Source organism: Peromyscus maniculatus, chromosome X, assembly GCF_049852395.1.
Source record: "Peromyscus maniculatus bairdii isolate BWxNUB_F1_BW_parent chromosome X, HU_Pman_BW_mat_3.1, whole genome shotgun sequence".
NCBI classification, from domain to species: domain Eukaryota; kingdom Metazoa; phylum Chordata; class Mammalia; order Rodentia; family Cricetidae; genus Peromyscus; species Peromyscus maniculatus.
In genome coordinates, this window is record NC_134875.1 from 132,998,108 (window position 1) to 133,013,519 (window position 15,412).

The 15,412-nt window shown below is 38.9% G+C and overlaps 1 protein-coding gene across 1 annotated transcript in view; it reads right to left on the reverse strand.

The window, feature by feature from the left end:
• The window catches only part of Otc (ornithine transcarbamylase), a 74,873-nt gene that overhangs the window by 42,759 nt on the left and 16,702 nt on the right, over window positions 1-15,412 (reverse strand). Inside the window, exon 4 of the mRNA XM_006976903.4 lies at window positions 7,357-7,444. Within this exon, the coding sequence (XP_006976965.1) occupies window positions 7,357-7,444 (88 nt within the window). The remainder of the gene's footprint in view (window positions 1-7,356; window positions 7,445-15,412) is intronic.

The following is a 15,412-nucleotide window of genomic DNA, read 5'->3' on the forward strand; positions in this document are numbered from 1 at the left end:
GATTAGCCAGTACTCGACTCAGGCTTAGCTAAGGAGAATTTATCCTCAATATCTTGTATGATAAACAGGCTATATTGTTCTAAATCAAGAAGAAAAGAAGTAGACTATTTACTCATTAATTTTAAACTGGTCCTTGGGATACTTTTATACTAGTCTTTAAGATCTTGCTTGACTCTAAATATAATTTTTTAATGTGAGAAACATATGTAACATGAGAGCTGAATGAGAAAACCAATCAGAAAAGCAAAAAGGCAATCTTCAAGAAAAGAAAAAAAAAATTTGTGAAGCATGTATCTGAGTACAGGGGTCAAAATGCAAAATATTTAAGGAATTCCTACAACTCAATACCAAAACAAATTCTAATTTTCTGAATTGGCAAAGCATGTGAGTTGACATTTATGCAAAGAAATTGTACACTGGTCAAGATATATTATAAAAACATGTTCAGTGGTGGTCCTAAGGGAAATGCAAATTTCCCACACTGAGCTGGAATGAATGGCATCAAAAAAAAAGTGGAGGTTAAGGTGTGGAACACCGAAAAGCCTTGTATAGTGGGTGGGAATGTAAACAGATATGAGAATTAGGGAAAGGAGTAAGGAGTGTCCTTAAAATATTAAAAACGGAATTATCATATCACTTGACACTAACAAGTCTGGGTATTTATTCAAAATAATTGAGATTAGGACCTAAAAGACATTTGTATTTTCACATTCTTGGCATCATACTACTTGAGATGTGGGAACCACTAGACAAATTTATGGCTGCGAGATGAAAGTGTGGTATATACACACAATGCAATGTCAATGAAATAGGCCAGCCACAAAAGGCCATACAGTGCAATTCCTACTGGTATGACATATCGAAGAAAGTCAAACTCCTAGAAGTAAGGAACAGTGTGGTGCTTTCTAAGGATTTGGGGAAATATGAACATGGAAAGAAACAGAGTTGCTGTTCAATAGGCCTAAAGAGCTGGACATACAACATGGATGAGTACATTTCAGGGACATTCCATACAATGTACTTTGTGACGTTTAGGTAGTTAGTATTGAGTATTTTCATTCCCTGATTTGATTTTTGCTGTTTTGATATTCTGAAGCAGTCTTTCTACATAGCCCAGGGACCCTAAGCACTTGGGATGCTAAAGCAGGGTTCATGTGATTTTTCCTTCCTTTGGTAGGTAAGATTCAGTACACACACACACACACACACACACACACACACACACACACACACACGTATTTTTCAGATTTAAAATATGTTTACTTGCTAATTTTGGGACATTCCAGGCTTCCCTTCTGTTTCTGAATAACCAGCTTGCTGCTGCCTTCTTTCTCTGTGTGATCTTCTTTCCATGGCTTTTCGTATCTGGCTCTGTCTTTTCTTTGAGCTCTCAGCTTGACTGGCACATCCTTAGAGAGGCCTTCCCTGACTATCCCAAGTAAGATGGCCTCTACGCCACTGGCAGCTCACCCTGCCTTGGCTTTATTCTAGCATACCTTCCAATCTCCTCTGTTATTCATGCTTGTTTCCTTGTTTAATAAAGCAATAGCATATATTCCCACCCCAAGAAAGATCTTTGACCTAATCAGTGCTTGATTCTCAATGGTAAAACAAAGTTTGGGAGAAAAACCAGGCATTTAACAACTGTTTTTGAATAACTGAATGACTAAATCATTTGAAAGAACAGGTTATGTTCAGGAAATTGCATTTAACAGTTTTGTTTTTATCTCCCACCTTTCGGTGGCTGCATCTATTGAACCCACGCCCCCACCAGTGTCATATTCCACCAGCCTAAGGCACTTTTTTATTGTCCCAGGCCCCCAAAGCAGCCAGACAGGTAGATTGGAAAAGCACTACCATCAATCAGTGTCAGGTGTGCACTGTTCTCTTGACTAGAAAGGGCGAGCACTGTCATTCAAACACCACACAATGCCTTGCATCTTCCAAAATTAAACTTCTACAAAAAGCAAAGGATCCAGTTGCTAAGGGTTGTTTGGTGCACATTGCAGGGGTAGATGTCATTAAGATTCACTTCCCTCCTTCTCCTGTTCAATTGCTGCTGTGGAAGGCAGCACATTTCTCTTGTCTTCTTCAACTTGGGCTTATTGAATTTCTGAATCTCAGCATATCTTGTTTGTCAGATAGTTTGGCAGATCAAGTGGGATACAGAGAAGATAGTCAACGCCTACAAAAACTGCTACTCTTTTCTGACACGCCATCTCCCAGCCCAGCCTCTTCTTATATTGTAGTGCATGTACTCTCTTTTTACCCTAATCGCATCTGCTTTTGAGGTATGGCCTTCCACAATTCTCCCACAGTGAACCTGTGGAGTTCCTTTTTTAAACCACTGAGCTAATACATACTTCTCCAGCTCTCAACATCACCCAAGGTTATTATCTCCACTAGCATGTAGATAACATGTACTTGGAGGTTCAACCTTTAGTGCAAAATGCTCAGTAGCTAACCAATTCCTTCTCCCAAGAGCAGAAACACACACACACACACACACACACACACACACACACACACACACACACTATTAAAAACAAATCTGGAACAATTTAACTACCATTATTTTTCACCTTTTATAATCAGTTGTCATGAAGCCATGTAGATCTCTTATTATCCATCTCATTATTTACTATGACTTCATTAATAGATCACTGCTCAACAGCCTAGATTTCCCACACAGCTCCCCAAATTTCTCTCTCTCTCTCTCTCTCTCTCTCTCTCTCTCTCTCTCTCTCTCTCTCTCTCTCTCTCTCTCTCTCTCTCATGTTATGTATGCATATTTTCATGTATGTACATTCACATATGTGTGTGGAGGTCAGAAGTTGACATTGGTGTCTTCCTCGCTTGCTCTCCACTGTATTTGTTTGATACAGGGTATCTCAGTGAAGCTCATTGATTCATCTAGGCTGGTTGGCTGACTAATGAGCTACAATGATCCACCTGTCTTCATTCTCCACTAGCACTAGGGTTCAAGTTTCATGCCATAGTATCTTTTTGTTTTTGTTTTTGTTTTTTGTTTTTCGAGACAAGGTTTCTCTGTGTAGTTTTGCGCCTTTCCTGGAGCTCACTTGGTAGCCCAGGCTGGCCTCGAACTCACAGAGATCCGCCTGGCTCTGCCTCCCGAGTGTTGGGATTAAAGGCGTGCGCCACCAACGCCAGGCTCATGCCATAGTATCTTGCTTTACTGTGGATGCTGAGGATCAAAACTGGGTCCCTAGGCTTGCACAGCAGGCATTTTGCTGAACAAGCCCTCTCTCCAGCCCTCATGATCTCTCAAAGTGACTCCAGTTGCTCTTCTATCATTATTAGAGTCCTACAATGAGGGAGACCAGCTCCCTCTTTCCCTCCATTCCCAGGGTACTCTTGAGCAGGGTGAAATAAGGAATATGTACATAGAAATATAGAGGAGAGAGAAAGTTAGAAAACACAGGACAGTTTCAGGAGGGCCTGAGTCAAAACCCACCAGTCCCTTCTGTCTCTACTAAAGGGCTTTTAAAGGAATGCCAAGGGGTAGAACAAAAGACGCCCCCCCAAAACACAGCCAAGTGTAGACCATCTCAGACACCTGGTGACCATGCACTTGGTCAAGCCATGCCCTAATGCAGCCCTGCTGTGTAAAGCAAGCTCAGATCTCACTAGGAAGCTTTTGTGGGGCCCCAAGCTACAAACCATCTTAAACTTAACTGGGGAACAAACTTGTAAGTGTGGGGCCAGAATTTTACATTTTAACAAACCAATTCCCGAAGGTTTTAAAACCTGTCATTAATCTCCTTACCTTACATTTCTACCGTAATCCAAATTACTCTATATATGTTCAGATATATATATATATATATATATATATATATATATATATATACAGATGTTTACATTGGTTCTCTTTAGGGATCACCCCTTTATGTTACACACTACATGCATTTGGTAATAGACTGGTGAGAAGGCTCAGTAAGTTAGGACATTTGCTGCCAAGTCTAGTGACCTGATTTCAATCTTAAGAATCTACATTAAGGAAGGAAAGAACTAACTCCCACAAGTTGTTTCCTGATCTCCACATGCACAAATATATGATGTCACACACACACACACACACACACACACACACACACACACACACACACACACACACACACACTGCTAGCCACACACAAATAAAAGAAAAACTAAAGAACTGAAGTGACTCTTCAGGACCCAGACTCCTTCATCATATAGAGGACACAATGGTTTGAATTAACAAAGAAGACCTGACTCTTACCCTTTAAGAGACCTGAATTTAAGGCTGGATCTTAGAATAACATCTGGGAACTTCATTTGGGGGGATTTCCAACATTCCCAGGAACTGATAACACTGTGCCTAAAATGTTTTTATAAACAGTATGGCTTGAAATAAACACATGATTTCTGTTGGCAGGGGTCAGGAATTTGGTTGGAATGTGTTAATATGACCAGTCTTCAGCAAAAATTGTGACTTGAGTCTACCATGGGCCTCTTTTCTTGTCAATATTTCACACAAAGTGTTACATGTCATCACTCAGGTATTAAGTATATCCTCTGTGGCTCCACCAGAAGAATTTTGGAAGCTTGTAATTGGTGTCTTTTGAACTCTACTTCATGTGTCTTTTCTATTGCTGATTGTATCTGGTATCTTATTGGTATAATAAATCACAACCATGAATATGACTGTGTAGATTCCTATGAGGGCTAATATAGTGATTCACCAAATCTCAGCATGGTCTTAGAGAGCTCCAGCAGGTCAATATTGTCTATAACTTATTTCTTTCCATGCAATAGAAGCAGCATCAGTAGGTAATAATAAAAACATGGAAAACGAGACTGCATCTAAGTTTCATGACTTCTGTGTGTCATGGCTTGTCTATAAAACCGGGACAATAATGCTTACTTTGCAAAAAAAATTTTACAATGGTAACCCAAGAAGTCTGTGGTAAACATCCTTTAAGAAGTAACTATTATTTTTATTTAATCTTTTAAGTTGGATTTCATGATCAGAAAGAATTCTATGGATTCAATTTTATCCGTATTCTACCCTACACAACAACAGAAGTAATTGTATGAACTCAAAAGGTCACAGTTACATTAGAACTTGTGAATAGATTGTTTTTTTTTTTTTTCTGGATATGTGTCGGGCTTCTCTCAGGACCCACAGGGAGAATTGCTTGGAGAGAAGGCAAAGAAAAGCATATGTTTATATTCATCCCCAGCTCTCAACTGTGGTTAGATGTTTGTCTCTTGCTTTGAGTTTCCTAACAGTCCACTGATTTCTGGACCCTAATCTTGTTCTAGCTGCCAGTCTGCACTGCTTTACCTTTTCTTGGATGCTCGGCTGTTCTTTAAGCTGGGTACTTCTACAACCATTAGTTCACACATGAATTATTCACTCCTGCTCACCTGGTGCTTTCAAGAGGCACTCCATCAAAACATCTCTCCTAGGTGTAGCCCTGTCTTTTTCATTTCACTTGCTTTTGTTATTTGCTTATGAATTAAGTGTGCTTTACTTTTGTGGAATCAGAATTACCCAGTAAATATAATCTCAGTTAGTAGCAGCATACTTGGAAAAATATCCTACTATATGTTCCTTTATTCTTTGTGTCTCTACTGTCCAGAAGACAATGACATCACTTCTTAGTACTCTCATTGCTTTATATGAAATAACAAAAGATCTTCAAACATAAAAGACTTGAAGATGAGTTGTTGAACTCTCTTTAGCAGGTCAACTAAGGCAAATTCACTAGCATATACTGGAGGAACTGGAATAAAAAGCAGACATTATCTAGAAAGAGTTGCTTTGCATCATAAGATGTTTAGGGGAAAATTAATTAATTTATCTTCTCTATTACTATAAAACAATTAAGAAAGACATTTACTGTGTATTTATGAGCTAAAGATGATACAACCATAAGATCATTACACAGGAAGTCAGAAAGCCTATGTTTCAACGTTTCAATATTATATAGTGAGCTAGGGTCATTTGCCAGCTCAACTTTCTTCTAGCTGAAAGTGAGCTACTAATACTTGCCAATGTAGTGTTGCTGCCATTGATTGTGGTTCTTTTCTGGAAGATACTTTGAAGCAAATATAGCTTTGCCATGCTCTCTTCTAGGTTTTGACTGGAGGGTGATATCCACAATGACCTTGAAAACTACATATTGAATATGGGAGAGCCATTCTGTGCCAGAATTTCTAAGTGAATTTTAATGGTCTGTCATTTTCTTTTACCAATCAAGAATATCTATACTATATTAATATCTGTGCTTTCTCAATTAGTATGTATGTTCCTGATTATGTCATTTCACTTTTGTGGGTCAATCTATTTGGACTCTTACTAAGATTAAACAAGTTAAAATAATACTTGCCCATATAGTATCAGATGAGCGCTAGCTATTCGTATTATTGATACAGATGAGCTATGAGCCATTGAACATGAAAGTTTCCTTAGACTCACACTTTCTTGATTGTTAAATGTAAGAGTCATTTTGATAATTTTTAAATTTTATTAAATTTGGAATTTTTAATACACCTCTATAAAACTGGATGGAGAGATGGCTCAGTTGACAGGTGCATCGGTTGTTGTTCCAGAGGATCCAGGTTCAATTCCCAGCACCCACATGATGGCTCACAGCCTTCTGTAATGCCCATCCTGGGATTTCCAATGACCTCTTCTAGCCTCGGAGGGCACCAGACATTTACCCTGTGCACAGAAATGCATGCACGCAGGTCAACCAGATACATAAAAAAATAAGTAAATTGCTAAGGAAAAGACTTAAACTATTGTCCTTGTTAGATTTTTGTGTCTGTGTCAACTTGATACAAGCTAGAGTCAAATGGGAAGAAGAACCTCAGTTGAGAAAAGGCCTCCATCATATTGCCTGGGGGGGGGCACATTTTCTTGATTGCCAATCAATAGAGGAGGGCTCAGCTCACTGGGAGTGATACTACCCCTGGGCAGGGGGTCCTGGATGGTATAAGAACGCAGGCTGAGCAAGTCAGGAGGCGTGAGCAAGCATGCAGTGCTCCTCCACAGCCTCTGCTTCAGTTCCCACTGCCAGGTTTCTGTCTTGAGTTCTTGCCCTGGTTTCCTTCATGATGGACTTAAGATGAAATAAACCCTTTCCTTCCCAAATTGCTTTTTCCATAGCAATGGAAGCAAACTAAGACTCTCGTAGAAAGGGGCTACAGGACGAAAGAGGCATTTCAAGCATTAGGCAAAGAGTCCAGTAAACGGGAGAGGACAAAGGACAATGAGAGGAGAAACCATTATTTAAGGAGGAGCATCATCTTCTTTTTGAAATGAATCCATCCGAGTTTGAAAGAAAAAAACTGTTTACAAACCGAGCTGTGTCCGTGAGACTTTCATTCACCCCCAAATGAATGTCTTGTGTGGTAAGAAAACAAGGGTGTCCTCCCAGAAGAGCAAAGCCTGCAACAAAAGAAAAAGAAAGGTGTTTGCTTGTTTGTTTGTTTGTTTGTTTGTTTGAAAACAGAACTAAAGTGCAAAACAAAATCACGAGGCACCGGCACTAGTGCCATCTCCATAGAAAGCTCTTCAATCATTCTGTAGGGAATTTCCAAGCAGAGCAAAATGATAAATTGAGAGATGAATATGAAAAATATACATAAATATGAATACGCAAAACCACTTAACTTCCTTTCAAATGCATGCTTATCCCCTACCCCTTTTCAGGAGATGGCAATAATTGGACATTGTTTCCTTTGGGGAACTATGCTTACTTTTTAATTCTTCAAATTATAGAGATATCCTTCTTGGAGGACAGAGAAATAAACTGGAGTTATACGGGATATCCTGGGTTACAATGGTGTATTAATCAGTAATGAAAAAGGAATGACCCTTCGGAAAGGTTATGCTAAATGAAAGGGTAAATATTTAGTGTAGGGAAATGTCTAGGAGTGAGTATCTGGAGGAGAAGTAATTAAGATAGCTGGTGCTGTAGCTGGGAGGGTGTGATTGACTGGAAAGGGGCACTGCAGTATTTTCTGGGTTAACTGAAATATTTTACATCTTCATAGAGTTTATAGATTACACAGACATGTGCATTTCTCAACACAATTTTTAATTAACAATATTTAATATTGGCCATTTCCTATACAAAAAATATACTTTCAGTTAAAAAAATAAAGCAATTACTGAGATGGTAGTTGAAAGTCACTAACAGATAAAGGGTTACTGGCCATCATCTTCTACTGAAGACAAAGCTAAGTACCAACTGGGACATTGCCCTTACTGCTTTCCACCAAATGTGCACTTTGAGTATTACAGATGCTCTCACAACACATTCTATTGAGAGGTTAAAAGGGATTAGATATGGGGGGTAGGGGGGAGTCTGCCCAAGCCACAGTTAAACTCTATGAGGACACCAAGTAGAGTCTTTTGACACAGGCTCAGAGGCAAATTTGTAGGAGGTGGTGACAGCTGACTGGAACTTTATTATGCCACTTGAGACAGAGTCCACGGGCAGAATTGCTCCAGGATATAATGAAAGGTAAACAAGCATAATTTCAAGATAAATACTTGTACTTTGCAAATATACCTTGCCCTTTATATTGTAATGTGTCAAATTTATGTCCTGGAAAACATATAACTGTCATAATTTGTTAATCTCATCTGTTTAGGGGATTTACTTTGTAAGGAGAAAATCATTAATCATCCAGTGAATTGGGTGAGGAATTTTGGACCTACAAATGGGGGTTTGATTCAAACTTTCCTTAAACTCTCTACTGATTTATTAGCATAATTTGAATAATAAAATTTCAATATGGACTATGTCTTGGCTAGATTTTTTTTATCAACTTGATACAAGTCAGGGTCATCTGGGAAGAAGGAATTTCAGTTGAGAAAATTCCTCCATAAGATTGGGTTGTAGGCAGGTCTGAAGGGCATTTTCTTAATTAGGGATTGATGGGGGAGGGCCCAGCCCATTGTAGGCAGTGCCATTTCTGAGCAAGAGGTCCGGGTTTCTATAAGAAAGCAGGCTAAGCAACCCTTAGGAGCAAGCCAGTAAGCAACATTTCTCTATGGCCTCTGCTTCAGTTCCTGCCTCCAGGTTTCTGGTTGTCCTGACTTCCCTTCATGATGGACTGTGATCTGAGAGTTCTAATTAATATGAAATAAGCCATTTCTTTCCCAAGATGTTTTTGTACATAGTATTTATACATCAATAGAAACCCAAACCAAGATAGACTGTTATTAAATGTTATTAAGGAATCATTTTGTTAATGACAATGCAGTTCGAGACAGGGTTTCTCTATGTAGCTTTTGGAGCCTGTCCTGGAACTCACTCTGTAGCCCAGGCTGGCCTCGAACTCACAGAGATCCACCTGCCTTTGCCTCCCAAGCTGGGATTAAAGGCGTGCGCCACCACTGCCTGGCAATATTCTGTATATTTTAAATAATGTAAAGGAAGGCTTGGGGGATAAATCATAGTTCTAATTTGCATTAAAAATACTTTAGCAATGAGAAGAACTAATGCAGACAACATGCTAACAATTGTTAGATTGATATAAGGGGTATTGTGTGTCCTTTATGCTAATCTTTCTACTTTTGTATTTACTTGAAATCTTCTATTATAAAAAATAAATATCAAAAGCTACAATAATAATTATTTCTGTTACTATGTCTGTCATTTTCCTAGATGCTAGTGTGTGCTGAATCTTACAATACAAATCAAGAGCACTTTCTGGTACTTTACACACCTTTCTCCATTGATTTTCCTCAGAGAAGCGGTCTAGTAGATATTATTGTAGGAATTTTATAAAACATAACTCTTTGTTTTCTTGTAACTTATATTCTAGTGGTGAAATACCGATTATAAGTGAGTAACCTCTTATGTATTAGATATTAGATGCTTATAAGTAATATATAATTTGAGTAAGAAAGAACAACAGGAAATATAAGGTAGAAATTGCCATTTTTAAGTGTCATGGTCCCCAGAGATATTTGAGTGAAGGTTGAGGAACATGTGAGTGTAGACCATGAGAAGCATAAGATGGGGGAAGACAAACTAGTTGTTTGTCTTGTGTAAAGGTCACAACTGGTGGATTCAGGAGACAGCAAGAAGGGAGGCTGCAAGTGGAAGATAGGAACAAAAGGCAAGAACTGATTTTTGTCTGAGAAAAATGTAAATCTATTGAAGATTGGAGCAGATGAGTAAGACAATTAGTCCTCAGTTTTAATAAAATATATAAATAATAGGGCAGAATCAAGGAGACCAATAAGGAGAGACATTTGTTAATTTTGGATGAAAGTTCAGAACTGGACCAAATGACATCAGCTGAAGTAGTAAGAAAGTGGTGGTATGGTTGATATATATATATATATATATATATATATATATATATATATATATATATATATATTGAAGGTAGCAGTAGCACTAAACAGCTGGGCCAATTTCTTACCTCAATGAGGATATTACAGCTATCAGAGAACTTCTGGGTTCCTTAGCCACACTCCACTTACCTACATCTGTATCCATGTATTCTGCTTTATTTCCCATTAAACGTAGATGAAGTTCTCATCTGTCATGTTTCCATGTCTCTTCCTACTGTCTGCATATCCCCAGTTCACCCATATTCTTTAGATCTTTACTCAAAAGCTTAACAATTCATGTGTCATCTTTGTCCCATGCTCCCATTTCTACACTAGAAGTCAACCCCTTTCGACTGTTCATGAACGTAATCAGTTCTTCATCTCTTATGTCATCGCTATCAAGAACTACGCTCAATAACAAAAACATTTTTCTTAGCACTATGTTCATTTTTAGGTATCACTTTAATTCTTTGTCCCCTCTAATCTCTCTCTCTCTTTCTCCTTCTCTCTCTCCCTCCCCCTCCCCTTCTCATTTCCATCAAACCTAGCTCTGGAAAGCTTTGCTAGCCACTACTGCAGCGAAACTCCTCCCATCAACATCAACATGACCCACATGTTCTTCCATCTTTTTGCCCCCCTTTCTTCTCAATCTCTTTAACAAAGTGGAACACCAGCCTCTCTTTAATAATTGTCCTTTATACAAACTCCAAGATACCACACCTTCTTGCTTTTATACCCAGCTTGGCAATTATTCCTTCTTGGTCTTGATTTCTGGTTTCTAATATTTTCCTTGAATTCTAAACATTGGAGCATTCCAGGGTCAGTTCTTGGTCCTCTTCTCTCAATCTAACTTCTCTGGCTTCAAATACTATTTCTATGCTGATGAACCTTAAACATCTACTTCCAGGTCTTACTCTTAAATTCCAGACTCATATTCAAGTGCTTTTTCAACATCTTTCCTTGTATGTCTAACAGACATCTCAAACTCAATACAAGCAACAATGAACATCTGATCATTTTCTTTAAACCTGTTCCACATGCAACTTTCATAATTGCTCAGGCAGAAATCTAGAAGTCATCTTTGACATCTATCATATGCCCAGTAAATTTAATCTCATTGGATCTCCTTTCAAAACATATTGATAATCTGTCCCTCCTCGCTTGCTCATTACTACCACACTGGGTCTAGCCTTCCCCTCTCTCTCCAGCTCCCACCACAGTGATATATTTCTTTGTTTTTGTCTTGTTTCTATACCCCTAACACCCACAGTCTATTTTTAGCAGAGTAGTTAGTGTAACCTGATAAAATGCAACTTAGATTGTGTCCAGCTTTCCTCCAAACTCTCAGGTGATCTTCTATTTTATTCAGGGAAAAGCACAAATTCCAATAATGGTGCAAACCTTTCTGCTTTGTCATTAGAGCCATGCTCTGTGCTGAAAGTGTGCATTTTCAATCAACATACTCTATAATTCGCTTACTTATTATGTCTATTGTTTGTTGTCTCTGTACCGACTAGAAAGCAAGTTCCATGAGACAAGGGGGTTCCCTACACTTTGTTTATTGTTGAATGAGTCACAAACATTTAATATAAAGACTGCCAAATAGTAAGTGTATCAGGAATGCTTGTGGAATGTATGAATGAAGGCAGGATGGGCATTGACTCTGGAGAGAGGACCCATTTCCCAAACTGATAAGCCTTCACTCATTTCATCTCCATCAAACATCTCCATAGTGTTGATGGAAAGAACAGAAACTTCTTATCTGTGAAGTCAACTACTGAAGGTCAGTGACGATTGTAAACGATAATCATTCCTGAACACTACATTTGTATGTAAACATGCAAAGTTGCCCAAACAAATTTGAATACTGCATATTCATCAAGAAAATATTTTTTTGTGCACCTCTACCATATGCCAGGCAAAATGATAAGCACTACGGAGGGTTGTGACTCTAAAGAAAGAGGGCAAAGAAAATTCAATGACTCTTAAAGGATAGCTCATCTGGTATATGAAGACCTCAATTTGATTCCAAGAAGTATGTAAAAATAAAAAACTGGACATGGTAGTACATGTTTATAATCCCAGTGCTGGGCAAGTAGAGACAGGCAGATCCTCAGGGCTCGCTGATCAATCAGCCTAGTCTTTTTGGTGAGGTCCAGTCCAATGAGATGCTTAAATTCATAAAAACAAACAGAAGGTGGACAGTAGGTGAGGAATGCCACCCAAGGTTGTCCTGTGCCCTATACAATTACATATACACACACATGCACCCATTCACATAGAGATACCTGAATACATATGAAATACACACATCTATGCAAAAAGAAAGTTTAAGATTGCTTGTCATGTCTGATCCAAGTTATATAGCATCAGGTAGAAGTCATTCTCTGCAGCAAGTTGGGACTAATCTAATGTCCTTACACTTTCATCCTTGTGCTACAAGGTAGATTCCCATTCAGCATGAATGTGGCTGGTAGAAGTCAGAAGAAAGGTCACTTAGAAGTGCTTTAAAATAGCCGGGCGTGGTGGCGCACGCCTTTAATCCCAGCACTCGGGAGGCAGAGCCAGGCGGATCTCTGTGAGTTCGAGGCCAGCCTGGGCTACCAAGTGAGCTCCAGGAAAGGCGCAAAGCTACACAGAGAAACCCTGTCTTGAAAAAACCAAAAAAAAAAAGAAGTGCTTTAAAGCAGGAATCAAGGATTCCAGCAGCTCATGAGAAAGAGCAAATGTGTGGGGTCTGTCTTAGTTAGGGTTTCTATTGTTTATTGTGATAAAACAATAACGATAAACAACTTGGGAGAAAGGGTTTATTTCAGTTTAGAACTCTCAGGTCACACTCCATCACTGAGGGAATTCAGGGCCGAAACTCAAACAGGGCAAGGACCTGAAGGCAGGAGCTGATGCAGAAAGGATGAGGGGACACTGCTTACTGAAGGCAGGAGCTGTTCCACAGGCCATGGAGGAATGCTGTTTACTGGCTTGCTCAGCCGGCTTTCTTATAGCACCCAGGACTGGCAGCCCAGGGTACTATACTCTTCCACATCAGTCATCAATTAAGAAAATGCCCTACAGACTTGCTTACAGACAAATCTTATGGGGATGTTTTCTCAGTTGAGAATCCCCTTTCCCAAATGACTCTAGCTTGTGTCAAGCTTGACACAAAACTAGCAGGGTCGGATGCTTCTTCCGAGAGGGGGTTTCTCTTTTTCACTGGTCAAAAAGGAACTCAGACCCCGATCCAAAGCCTCATCAACTATTCGCTAATTTATCAGGGCTGGGTGATCATGTGGTATTCAAGGGGTGTTAGAGGATTTGAAAGGCGCTAATAGCGGCCATGGCAGAGGAGAGGACAGAAGGATGGGTCTCTTCCTCCATCCTTCATTCAGACAAATCCTTTAACGTCTTATATTTGTTCCTGCTGTCATACGAGGTATTTTCGTTCAATGGGTTTTCTCCTGTTAATTTCTCAATTTCTGTTTGAGAAAATAAAGTAAATCTTATGCTTATCTTTGTTTTCTTTACATATCCCTGTGAGCTTTGGAACAAAGGGTATAAGTAGAATCCATTCAGTAGAAATAGGAGGGGTCTGATGCCTCTTTCTGGTAGTCATTAACCTCTCTGTGCCCTGCTGTCATAGCTTCAGACTAGAATCCCAATTTTTGTATTTGTATCTTTGTAAAGATGATGAATTTGAAACAGCTGCTACAGTACCAACTTCAATTTCACCTTGAAGTGACATGCTCATGTTAAATAATCGGAAGAGCCATCACTTGGAATTCCCTGTGTGTTTTTCTCTCAGCTACTGCATTTACTAAGATTTTTTTTTAAAAAAAAATGTATCTGTCTATCAGCTCAATTAATTTGCAATAAAAGAATACAATTGCCAGTAGATACACAGGAGAATTGCCTGGTTTGCCAAGGAGCCATACACTGAGGGATGCAGAATGAATGGTCTAAAACTACACACAGAGAGATCGACATTGTCTTGCAAATATAATGCAGAGCAACGAAGCCAGACACAAAAGAGCACATGCTGAATGGTTCCTTTAATATAAAGGTTGAAAACAGGCACAGCTAATCTGTGGTAGTAAAAACCTAGATAATGGTTACCCTTGGATAGATGAGTAGCACCTTGAAGGAAAAACAAGGTTGATGTAAAGGGCTTCTGAGTCCTACTAACATTCTTCTTTCTTGGGTATTTGCTACAATTAAGTATTTACTTTAAGAATCCATTGAATTATCATATATATCGTAATCTGTGATCTGTACACTTTCCTGTAAGTGTGTTAGACTTTAATATATATGTTTCATAAACAATTAATATGGGTGGATAATCATTTTCTATTTCCTGAAATGAGTAGAAATGTTGCTGGATCCCTGAATCTCAGGCTTAAGATGGATTCCTTATGGACTATACTATAAGAATCGCCTCAACCTAGGGGATGGTATAATTCTGTGGCAGCAATGGACAATGAGATACAATCGATTTTCATTATAAATACCAAGGACCTGTGTTGTATCTGTTGAAAAAGTATACCAAGGGGAAACAGTTACTATGCACATACAGAGATGGGATGCAGTGCTGTGACAAAGCGCTCAAACAAGAACCTGGAGTCTATCCCCCAAGGATGTACATTTACACGGCAGAACTGCTTTGCCATGGCTTTGTCATTTCTGCAAGCATTTAAGGCAGCTTCTCATTCTGATTTGTCTGTTACTGAGTTTGGTTGGCAGCATGCCATGTCCAATTAGACCCACAGGGATTTACTGAGGATAATGACAAATACTCTGTGAACCATAAATTTTAAAGGCCAAATATTCCTGTCCCCATGCATTTGTTGATAGAGTTTGCAATTTTGTACAGGTTTTAGAGCACTTCTTTAGAGACAATTGTCACCTAACAAAATGCTTAGTGCAATTCGTAGGAACAATTTCATTAGAATAAAATGTGACCATCTCGTGCTTCAATTAAACTAGATATTTTTTTTAAATAAACTTAATAATTGCATCCAATCACATGTCTGCCATATGTTAGCTATATGGACTTGAACCATTTCCTGA